The sequence below is a fragment of the Sipha flava genome, unplaced genomic scaffold (assembly GCF_003268045.1).
Source record: "Sipha flava isolate LNK unplaced genomic scaffold, YSA_version1 232_pilon_pilon, whole genome shotgun sequence".
Taxonomy (NCBI): domain Eukaryota; kingdom Metazoa; phylum Arthropoda; class Insecta; order Hemiptera; family Aphididae; genus Sipha; species Sipha flava.
In genome coordinates, this window is record NW_020272869.1 from 1359971 (window position 1) to 1373119 (window position 13149).

A 13149-nucleotide genomic window follows, 5' to 3' on the forward strand; every position below is an offset into this window, starting at 1 on the left:
CATAAAAAGATCGGTGTTATGTATAACACGTGTACCGGTATGTTTACAAGCAAACAAAAGAGTGAAAGAATAGTTTCTAAATAGAACCTTGAAACCTTGATATACGCAAGTTTACATTTGGAATGATCTTGAGAAAACTTGTAGGATAAAACAAACATTGGTATCAGAAAAAAATACAGATACGCGTCTTGCAGAAGAGTTAGGGCAGTGTTTCCCAACCTATGGGTCACGAAATATTTTTTATGAGTCACGACTAGCGACCAGTTCCATCAGGCAGTTCAGTACTATGATTATTAATAACACTATATTATCACATATTTTTTTTAGAATTGGTGGGGTGGGTCGCGTAATTTACAAGCAATGAATAGTTGGATTGCCATTACAAACAGGTTGGGAAACACTGAGATAGGGGAATAAATGAATTGTAATTTTTCGAAAGATAATAATAAACTTATTATTCTAATTTTTCAACGAATAACGAATTATGTTTCATTATATAAATAAATATGAGCCAGCGTAAGAAGAACTTAAGTCACTGATATTATATTCTTAATACAAGATGTTATAATGGGTTTGGGTTTTCAATTTGAATGACCCATCATATTATAATTATTCACTCGAGAGTCCAACTCGCATCTTTATATACTTCCGGCAACCACTCGAGGTATAAAAGATGAACAAAACTACAAATATACATAATATTCAATAAAGTAGTTAATTATCATAAATGAAGTGATACCATTTACAGAATTTAAAGTTGTGAAATAAACAACTGACTGGTCGGTTTCCTTCGAATATTTGTGTTTATTGACATATCTTGAAAAGTTAACTGCTAATTTAGATTGCTATACATCTTTAAATTGTTATCTTTTGAAATTTTTCCATTTAAAAACCTACAAATTAGTTTGATATAAAATAAACTTTTTTTACCTATTGAGCTGATCATCAGATTTTCACACATTCAGATGAAACACTGAAATTGCACGTTTATCACACTGATTTAGTACTAATGATAAACATAGATTAAGTGGATATAAATACTAATTTTTTTTTAAATATTATTATTCTGATTTTCTTATTCTATAATTCCCATATTTTCAGAGAAATAATAAAAAAAAAATAAGTGCATATAATTTAACTTTGATATTAATAACTATTTTACTCGTATAATTATAAGTATCAACTAATCCAATATTATTTTTGTATTCAAATCCATAAATATTCACATAATGAGACAAATTATAAAATTATTTGGACTTTAAGGTTAAGTTAAAAGTGTAATGGGAAAAATGACCCGTTTTTAATCATGTGGTTTTTTTAGGCCATTTACAAAAGGTCAAACCATTTAGTTGAAATTATGTGACATATTCAAACAAATTGATAATATATTAACAAAAACTATGGATATTACAATACTTGAAATTTATTTTTTTTATCATCTACAATATGTGTATAAATAAATACAGCGAAATTGCATAATAACAAATTCAAAGGATTAACTTTAAACGGAAAAATATAATCCGTAGAATGTCAAAGTAATTGAAAAATGTATATAAATACACTGTCGGCTATAGAAAGTTCTAATGGTTAATTTTATCATTATGTTGAAATCACCTTTGTTTTAGAATATTTTTTATAAATTTCTCGTACATGAACATTTTAAAAGCCATTAAGCATTATGCTAATCTTCCAAGAGTTATGCTCATTACAAATAAAACTCAGAAACATAAATTATACAATATATAATCAAAAAATATACTCGATAGTTAAATTGCCTAATTATCTATGAGTAAAAAACCGTTTATCAGACATTTTATAATTCATAGAACTTTTTAATTTTCAAATTAGTAGTAATAAGACTTTTTATATTATTTAATAATTATTTAGGTAAAATAAATATTTCAAATCTAATTTAATTGTATCACTTCTAATAACTAATCATTGAAAATATGAACTATATAGAAATAGAGAAAATAGCTGTTTAATAATGTTGTAGTTTAGCACTGCACAAGTAAATATATAATAACTTTTGAAATTATTCAATCAGTATATGATTCGGGGTATTATTATATTAGAAAAAATTAAAATTAAGAGAAATCCATTAAATAAATAAAAAATTCTTGCATTTTGTACATTGATTTCTTCACCGTTTGTCCACTGTTCATTTTATTTGCCATCTCATAACTATTGAAATATTTAAAAATACTCACTTAAGCTTAACTTTCAAAAAATAATTTGATTAAGTATTCAAAAAAAGAAATTCAACTTTGTAATCAAATTTCTGTTTGAAATTATTATGAAATAACTATGAGTATAACTAAAATACATACTTATAATTGTAAAACTAAATGTTCACTACCTCTATTCAATATTTAATAATAATAAAAAAAGTTAGATCATTATTTTGTTTATTGAGGTTGGTAGATCAAATTAAATATATCGGTATAACGTTATATTATTCATAATATAGAAATTTTTGGTCTCAAAATTTGCTTGTAAATTGATACTTATATGCTGAATTATAATAATGTGCGATTATATTTATAAGTAAAGAATAGTAGTATAATAGTATATGTATAGACGTATAGCTGTAAGGAAAATAACAGTTAACATTGTCATTTACAATATTTGGTGACTTTTATTTTATAATACTTGTCAATACGCTATATATAGTGAAGCAAGGTTCGTGTGTAAATATTGCATTAACTGAAGCGATAATACATTGTTATGTTATTCCATCATTTTTTAACTTTGGTAAAAAACAAAACAAAAATAAAATTAATAGTCGATCAAAATTGAAAAGAATCAGGTGTACAACAAACAACGATAAACGTTTATTATTGATTCATAAGACAAATAAAAGTTACAGCAATTCTAAACAAGTCAGCTAGTATAAAGTAAACGCGTTTATTTCATCAACGCATCTTATTTCAACAAAGAGATTTTAAAAATTCAACTTCATCCGTTATCCTACAATGATGACATATTTGTTGACATAACGACTTAACACAGATCAGAAGAAAAAAAATATTTTTTCAGCTGTTCATGAAGAAACATTAAGAAACCTTTATACCTTTATATAATATAAAAATATTAAATTTAATGATATAATACATTAAATTAAAATCGTTTTAGAATTTTCTGCAGAAAGAAAGCATTATCACTTTAAGATTTTCATCTTCTAATTTATTTAGTATAAATGACTAACTGATCATACTATTAAAAAGATTAATAAACATCAAATTTAAAATATTAAAAATTTAATATTATTTTAAACTGAAGTACCGGTACACGAAAGTTTTAATTAAATTGAATGCAACCTTTTTATTAAATTTATTTAATTTTGTAAAAATATTATGATTAAGTATTTAATTATTAAATAAACAGAAAAATATTTATTTGATTTTTATTTATAAGATTTAAATTAACAGTACGTAGCATGATATATTTTACTGTACCAAAATAAAATAAAAGAATATTTATCTGTTGAATATCTCATTATTATGATATGGAAGAAATTGTTCTATATACTAATATAATTTTTTACAATTGTAACATATTCAATAAAAATAAATTATAATCCAAATGAATTGGTAAAATAATTTATCTAAACATTAAAAACTACGATTTTGCTTATACTATGAATTGCATACAATGTATAATGGTTTATTTTTAATAATTGTTTGCACAACGAGCACCCGCAATTTCAAAATTTTTAGATCAAAGCTAAAAAATATACAAAACATCATTGAAAATTATAGGAAGAATTTACATGTATACGTGTATACTGCACATCATACTCATAAGCCGCATATTGGTATATGATACATTAATATTAATATGGTAATAAACTAATTTAATTAATCTAATTTGTTTTATATTAAAGTATATTATCTTTACTGTTAACAATTACTGTTAGTGTTTTTAATTTTAATTTCGATTAGATATAATTAGAATATTATAATTTATATTTATATTTGAACATACATGTAGATAGACTTGGTCTCTTCATGAGGTCATCTATTGTATCTATAAATGTAATGTTATCATTTAATGGAGTTCTTTTAGATAATATACTTCTCTGGAGTCCTTTTTTACGCATGTTAAACAATAATATAATTTGAACCTAACCACACAGGATTTATGAAATTTATTATAGTTATACAGTAGACTGTAGACTTGTAACGACACACCCTATTAAATGTGTCGCTACTAAGTTAACAATCGTTTCTATATAACCTACCGCAACGTATTATGGTCACGCGGCACACCTCTATTTATAAAATTATATATTTATACTACCTACCCTAGGATGTATTTTATGAATACGTATATATATATACAGTATCTTTTTGGGCGCAGAACACGCGCGCCATGTGTTACTATAACATATATCCTGGGTGCAGGATTATTATTAATTAACATTTTCCCCAGACATCATCATCGATCTCTCGCCTGATGAACAGTATCGAAAATAATATTTATAACTCGTGACCGATCGATTCAAAATGATGGATATATACCACTACTGCACATATTAATAATTATTATCGACTACTATTGCATACAATTCCCAACTGTTTAGCTAACCGTTTCTTTTCACTAGACTGTAGGGTGTCTAAGCTCGTATTTACCATATATGTTGATTAAAAAATGAAAACACGAAGTTTTCTACTCATTTTTCCTACACAGTCTATATTGCAATATTGACGAATATTAAGGCTTCAGACACTACATTGATTCTATACGTTTATTATACTTCACATGTAGAAATTGTACATAGTAACTACAAACTACACAATACGATTGCTTCTTTTTAAATTGATACCACGAATAAAAGAATAATATATTATTATTGTCATGATCGCATTCATAAAATCAACCTTCGTTCTTCCATTCTGATTGTAACCAGGTAAATAAGGTATTTTTAACAAATGAGTTTTTTGTTTTTTACATGAACTGAAAACGAATAAGGTCTAGAAAATTAATTCAATTTCAATAATGTACTTGAACATAAAATATGTATGCACGCTATATAATGTGTAGTATATTGTATATTTTCTTATTAACAACATTGTGAAAAAATAATATTGATATTAATCAACATGAAGTTATTATAAAACATTTATATGAGTGTAATTTATGCTCACAAAAGTGAAGTTATTTTTAAATTATTTACAATCGTTTTCGTGAAATATTTTACGTGGCACTTCAACATGATGTAATTAAACAAAAATAAATTGTTCACTCCACTTAAAATCAAGAGCAATCTCTTTCGGTAACATATTTTCCCAAGTGGCATTCTTATATTAAAGTAAGACTATTCTAACTGTATTAATAAACTAAATCAATACTTTTTTTATGAAAAATCGAGTAAATATAAATTAAAATTGCTTTGGAGAAGAATTAAATAGGTAAGAATTTATAAAATAAATTTTTTATGAGACATCAGAACTTTTATTGTCTAGATCCTATATGTTTATTATGTCTGCGAATTTTTAAGTACACGATTAGAATGTATTATTATTGTATGTTATATCATGTGTGATTCCTAAACCTTCACAGCTAGTGCTCTAAATATAATTTATCAACTCCCTTTATTTCGTAAAAATCAACTGATAAATCCATACTAAACACTTACCACATCTTCATGGACTGGAGGTGACCTTATTTTATTCGATTGTTCTACAGGTCTTGAAAATGCCGATTGTATATAAATGGCTAAAAGTAACCATCGAACAGACAGCGATTTGAACAACATGGGCTTGATATACATTCGGTTCGTTTGCATGTTATCATACGCGAATAGTCATCATTATTGGGTTTGTGTTCTGTAAAATGCATAATAGATATATTATTATAATCAGAAGAAGAAAAAATTACAATTATAATTTATAAAGAAAACGAAATCTAAAAAAACCCAATATTATTTTATTTATAGGTATTTAAATTTTTCAAATCACTTATCTAAGATCTACTTATCCGAAAATTAAATTTATTCAACAAATATAAATTTCAATGTGCGATGTAGAGTACTTTTGGATCATTCAAAAATGTTAATCATATAATTTTTTGTTCACACAACATAAGGCCCATTTCACACATACACGGTTTATGTATTATGTTACTTGGTATATTTTCAATGGTTAAATAACGATAAAAAGTTGATACATATTTTATATTATATATAATCGAAAATGATTTTTATCGAATTCGATAACCACGGTATACTAAATAATTATACCTATAAAAAATAAAAATACAATTTCCATAATATTGTTAATTCAAAAGTATTATAACAGAATTAACTTGTTTTTGCTCAAGAACTACAAAGTTCAATTAGGTCAATTGAAATGACTTAGATTTTAAAAATTTATAAATAAATATTTATCAATTTAAACGTCTATTGTTACTGTGATGTAAAAAGACAATTATATACATTTACAATGGCATCCAACAGGCACGCGCTCACAGTTGTGATCTGGATTATAATGATAATTTTTTTTCTTATAATTTTATTATTTATTTAATTTTTTCTATTCCAGAAACACATAAATTAATGTCTAAATTGTGATATAAAAAACGTTTCTAAACAACTGAAACAGTTAACTAGAAATTAAGACGTTCATTGTATTCATTTGGAATTCTATTGAAATACACAGCGTAAAACCCGTAATAAGAGGAGACGTACATATTACTGGCGTCTACGTAGGCTTTACGCAGCTGATAGTTTTAATAAATATGATTCCGGCTGACACGATATAATAATAATAATAATACGTGATCGGTCTGCTTTGTCTACGGATAAAGCATTTACGTGTAACCCGTAATAAATACAAATCGGTCCATTGCAGACGCGTGTAACGTAAAAATGGAATACTCAATATAGTGTGTTAGTATGAATACGATAATTATTGGTTTTATTACTGTCGAAAAGTCCGGAGCAATTTAGTATAGCGAACATTTTACTGCCGCGGAAGACGAAAATGTTACAGGAAAGAGTGATCATTTTTCAAGTGAAAAATTCGCTGTCTGTAACACAATAATAATTCGCTGTTGATACGTATAAATACGGATAAACACGTTCACGTCATCATATTGTGCACAATATAGATTATGGATACCACTGAAAGTACTTTGCACCGGAAATTTAAAATAAAAATAATAATATACAAATGACCATCGATAAAATAACATATAATAACCTTATATATATATATATATATATATATATATATATATATATGTGTGTGTGTGTGTGTGTGTGTGTGTGTGTGTGTGTGTGCGCATATAAAGTGCATAGGTCAATTATTCATACTGCGGAACGCAATTGTTCACGAATCCGACACATCCGTGGTGAACTTCAATATCCGCATTTCCTTTAACGCTCACGCCGCATCAAGACTCTGCTATGGAAGGCGTACGGAGAAATACTTCCGATTTCTGACCGATGGTTTTCACGCCCGCCCACTAATCCGCGAGGTAGCAGTTGTCAAGTTTGCCGCGACGCGTCCACAGAGGCATCACGATCGATATCAAAGTGCGTGCTGCTGATGTGATGATGAGTCAACGAAAGTTACGCAACTACAGTGGTACAATCATGACGATTAGCAGGCGGAAACGATGAAAGGTGCTCAGATAGAAAACTTTCATGTAATGCATCCTAAGCAACACTTGGCGGTCTTGCCTTACGAATAAATAAAATCGGACGATAACATTGAACACTTACGCAATAACCTTTTTGCTTATGAAGATGCACCGCGCACTTGGTTTTTGATGCATTAATTTTTTATTTTCGGAATTGACTCTATAAAATCGTTCTGTTAGTGTTGGAATCGTGGAATTTACAAAAACCCTCGCAATCGTCTTAAAACTCCGAGTTATGGTGTTAGGACATGCTTTACGCGTCTGCAATGTTATCCAATGGCCTCCATACATAATCTTATACGCTAACCTACATATTGAACTACGTTTTTCACGAACTATACTACCTTATCGTGCTAGGGTTTGAAAAATGTCGTAATTAATGAGCCCTAGAATAATTAACAGCAATAAATGATACCGTGTAATAAATACATCTCAAATGTTGTCAAATGTTGGAAGTCAAAAAGATACCATTCATGTGAATAATTATCTGTTCTATTTTAGACGTTGATTATATGATATCAACAAAATTTATGTGTCGGTGTAATGAATGACTAATTAACGTGGATATACACAACTTTTCCCATTTTTAATATCCTCAACCTTTTTCACGTGCAGTCCAGCTGTTATAGTTGCTATGAAGATTACCATTGCAGTTGTTTATGTAAGATCAAGAACGTAATGATAAACGAACCAAAAACATTTTTTCGTACTGAATATTTATATTTTTGAAGCATAAATCAATTTCTTTAATTTTAAAGCCAATAATTATGCATTCATTTGATAATAAAATCGACTATTTGTCAACACACGTTGACCACCAATAAACGACTAAATGTTGGAATAGACGAGAAAATTATTTGTTGTTTACAAATATAGGTACTATGATATCATAATAGCAAGTGATGCTTATTTGTTGTAGAACTAAAAATTTACATAAAATAATATACATGTTTTCACTCACGCTAAGGATTTTCGAAGAAATCGTGGGTGTTTACAATATTAATTTTTTACGTAATACAAATCAGCATAATTTTCATTAGTTTTAACTATTTATTCGTTTTTTCTATGCTAACAAAAAAAAAAAAAATAAATAAATGGCAAACCTAAATAGTTATATTATATTGAAAAATATTTATATTTTAGTTTATTAATAATATTAGGTACCTAATACTGTAGTTTTTGGCAATACACCGTGTGATATACGATTGGTGGATTTAGGCTAATTATAATCTGTGGAAAGAAAAACAATACATTTCTATACATCGACGTTAAATCGAAGTATAAAACTTATAAATTATGATTTAAAACGTAATTGAAGTATTTTAACTATTAATTCGTACAGCAATGGTTAATTATTTCACATTTAATTGCTTAGTACACAAATAACTAGACAAAAACTAGACCAAATAATTAATGTATTTTTATTCCTTTACAAATAAATGAGAATGAGAATGATAGTTTTTAAAATTTAATATTTAAGAGAAATATTTAAACAAAGAAAAAATAATTTTTATAAAATTAAGGCAGTTTGCCACCTTTTAAGCTAATGCAAGAAATTTTATCCTAAAACAGTTATTATAACATTATGAAAAATAATCGAATTTTTAATAAAATTTTACATTCAAAAACAAAACAATACTTCTATAGTACTATAATTATGTTTCACTAAGCGTATATGGACAAAAATAAAGCTAGAGTTAAATTTTATGTATTTATTCAAATAATAATATAAATAATATAAGGCATAATAACACATAAATAGTAATTTATAGCATTTTTTTCTAATCAGACGACATAAAATAAAATAATAAATAAATAAAATAATAACTATGACATTATAAAACATTTTCTTTGATTTGATTACGTATAATTTTTAATATAATTAATTTATTGATTTATTTCAAAAATCTTCATTCAATTGTTTATATTTCGTTGGTAAATATTTTAAATATATATACAATATTTGGTTTTTAAAAAATATGCATAATTTTAGATTATTATAGTTAACATTATATACTTACATTGAAACTCAAATATGTATAAGCATAAAATCAGTTCAACATTTACTAAACTATATTCTACTATTAATATATAATATATATAATTAACTATCACTTGAAATAATCATATTATATATAATCGTAATACGATAGTTATTTGTTATACAATTAAATCTACTGATAATGTTTTAGTTTTTTAAGGAATATCATTTTTTTATGTCCATTGAACTGGATAACATCCTCATAACCAATTACCACTATTATACAGTTTAAATTGATAGGCATGTTTTACTAATGTGTTTTACAAATTATATTAGTGATAGCTTACTCAGAATCTACTTGACTTGACTTTTTGTATATGACTAAAATGTATTAACTAAAATAAACTAGCTAAGCATTGATTAATTATTTTATAAAGTATATTTTATTAGGTACAACCATATAGTGTAGATCTACAGGTAATCTTGAAAAATGTTTCAGTTAATACAGTTTTCCTCTATCAAATTTTCTCTAGTTGTTTGGGTAGTCTTGATTTGAAATTAAAATAAAACCATCTTCATAAATGGATATTTAGTAATTTTTCAATTACAAACAAAAAAATTATACTCCTACGGTAGTTGACCCAGCTACTTTACAGAAACGTAACTCGGGGTACATATGGTCAGCAGGCGGAGTAATTGACGGGGGAATAGTAATAAAATCTTTTAGACGCCGTAAAAACGTGCATAATATCGACACTATATACAATGAAGGACCATACTTCCATAGAAGGGTTAAAGACCTTCCAAAGTTTCGTTTCGAATTACAAGATAATTGCGATAAATAAAGAGGGCAAAACAATAGAGATTAAACAAAGTATAAAATTTAAAAATATGAACAAACGTTTCTGGTGTAGAGCGAATAATAAAAGTATTCTTACAAAATCTTTACTGTAATTTGAAATACTGTGATGAATTCATGTAGAGAAGTAGAGAAATATACGTTTTAAATAAACGATTGACATTAATTAAGTTTTATTAAAATCAAATCGCATTGCATATAGGTACCCATTTTTTAAATTTTTTTTTATTAGTCTAACATATAATGTAGACATGCGTACGAGAGTGAGTCATATAAACGATTAACAATAAAAATATAAATGCTCTATTTTATTGTTATTCTACATTTGATTCAAAGGGAAATTTCGAACAGTGATTTTGAAATATTATGTATGTTAGCGCTTCTAATCAGAAATGTTGAAATACGTAAGGTAATTACCATAATTAATCACAACAATTTTTAAATAGTATCCTGGTAAACTAAAGTTACTTGACTAATAATTTTACTTTAAGGAGATATACTCGTAATGATTTACATTTTACTAACATTTGACTAAAAATTACGAGAACTAATAAATTAAATCAAGAAACCTGCACGAGTCAAAAACCGCAGTTATACGTTCTTAAAATAGTTTTAAATTGAACTCTATTAAATTTCGTTTTATAATGCCATAGTTATTATCACATAAAAATTTTGAATTATAATATATTATTAAAATTACTATCTAATACAAATAAGTGACTTTAACCATGCAAATGTTTCGATTTTAAAACAATTGGTATACACAATAATTCAAAAACAATGCTTTTATTCATATTTTTAGTAAAAACCACTAATACGTATAGTTATAACGTTACAGTTGTTTTTAATTCTTATTACTTATAAAAATAAGAAGTTTTAAACTCATATATGTTATTTTATTGAGGATGAATTAAAAAGTAAATTTTCAAATAATGATATAACTTATTGCATGCATCAGTACAGTACTTTTAATAATTAATATTCATATTAAATTTACTTAATGATTTTATGATTCACCGAATTTGGAACACGTTATGTTGATTGTAATCAGTACAGAAAAACTAAAGCTTTTTTTAACAACTTTAAAACAGAAAAAATGCTTATTGTATAATACATAAAAATATTTAAGTAGACAAATAACTGATATTATGTCAAATTTCGTTACTTATTAATAAATGAGCAAAAAAATAATGTTTAATTTTGTTTTTCAATAAAAAATAAATTTTAATTTATCAATCACAAATCATTTATTTTTCTCCACATAATTGATACTCAAATTAATGCGCTGTTGATTAATAATTTTTTTTATAAATTAAGTGTAGCTTTGCGGTGGTTATAAACAAGATATTCCTAATAATTAAAATTCGAAAACACGAGAATTTGTGCATTCGTACGTGGTTATAAGAAAATTATAACTTTTTCAGTGCTTAAATTATAAAATAAACGCACTAGGTCCGTTTTAATTTACAATTATTTTGTTCTTAGTTATACAAACTATCGAGCGCATAAAAATGAATATAACTTGAAGTTTTAAAATACGAGATTAATAGCACTTCAATAACAATTTCAACCACGGAATATTACTACGAACGCTTCGAATGTACACGTAACATTATGGTATCGGACGATTAATTCGAAAACCGCACAACATCAGTAATACATATATCAGTAGGTACGTATCCTATAACATTGCAACTGTGTTGAACATTTAGGAGATTTTTTTGTAAACAAATACGGATCCACAATGATATATTGTCATCCGTCGCGATAACGGTACGGAGGTGTGGGTATACGTTTGCGATGCGTATGAACGGTTAATCTACGGATGCACCGAGAGATGTACGACTGCAGTCCGCGTAGAGCTAAAACGTTCGGTTTCCTCGGTTTTAAGGGATCGACCCAAATCGAGAACCATATGCTGTGCGAGAAAACAAAATAATATATTTTCGTAGAAAAAAAACATACTTAGTAAAATGCGTGACGCTCAAGCATACTTGACAATCAATAGCAGAGCTCACGTGAGCAGACGAGGATTACGGACGAGCTTGCCTTGCCAGCCGCTGAAGCCGGATAACGTTCGAAAATGGGATCGGATTCCACGGGAACGATGAGTACGACTCGGCAGTGCGAAAAAAAACGATCGGTGCGCGGTGTAGGCGCGACGGTTGAAACGGTTGAAAATAAAATTTTAAAAATAAAAAAACGAAAACGAACGACCGGAGAAAAGAATAAAAATAAAAAAATAAAAGCAACCGCACGCTGATCGATAAACACAACCGCACGCGTTCGCCACGGCCGCACCACTGGTCGTTCATTCAACTTGCGACGCGACCGACGGGCCTACGGGGGCTACCAGCCGTCGCCGTAGCCGCCACTGCCGCCGCCGACGCCGCCGCCACCGCCGCCTCCACCGCCGCCACCATGCCGACAGTCCCCTCGCGTGTCCAACGACAATACCGACCGTTGTTACCACGGGCTATGCAGCCTCAGTGTGCCTCACGATCAAGTGCAACACGCGCGAACCCCGTTGCACGACCAAAACGAGTTTTACACCGTACACCGTTGTGGTATGCATTGCCAATGTAGAGGTATCCATGCGGTAACCCAAACGTGATCCCTCGTTGCTACGAGTTCGACGAGAAAATTGGTAAGAACTATAGCG

General features: G+C 27.9%; 1 protein-coding gene across 1 annotated transcript in view; it reads right to left on the bottom strand.

The window, feature by feature from the left end:
• LOC112683709 (matrix metalloproteinase-2-like) overlaps positions 1-12804 on the bottom strand; it is a 55262-nt gene extending 42458 nt beyond the window's left edge. Inside the window, exons 1-2 of the mRNA XM_025554859.1 lie at positions 12453-12804; positions 5642-5831 (exon numbers count right to left, since the gene is read on the bottom strand). Of these exons, the coding sequence (XP_025410644.1) occupies positions 5642-5791 (150 nt within the window). The 5' untranslated portion in view covers positions 5792-5831; positions 12453-12804. The remainder of the gene's footprint in view (positions 1-5641; positions 5832-12452) is intronic.
• Positions 12805-13149: the final 345 nt, after the last annotated feature.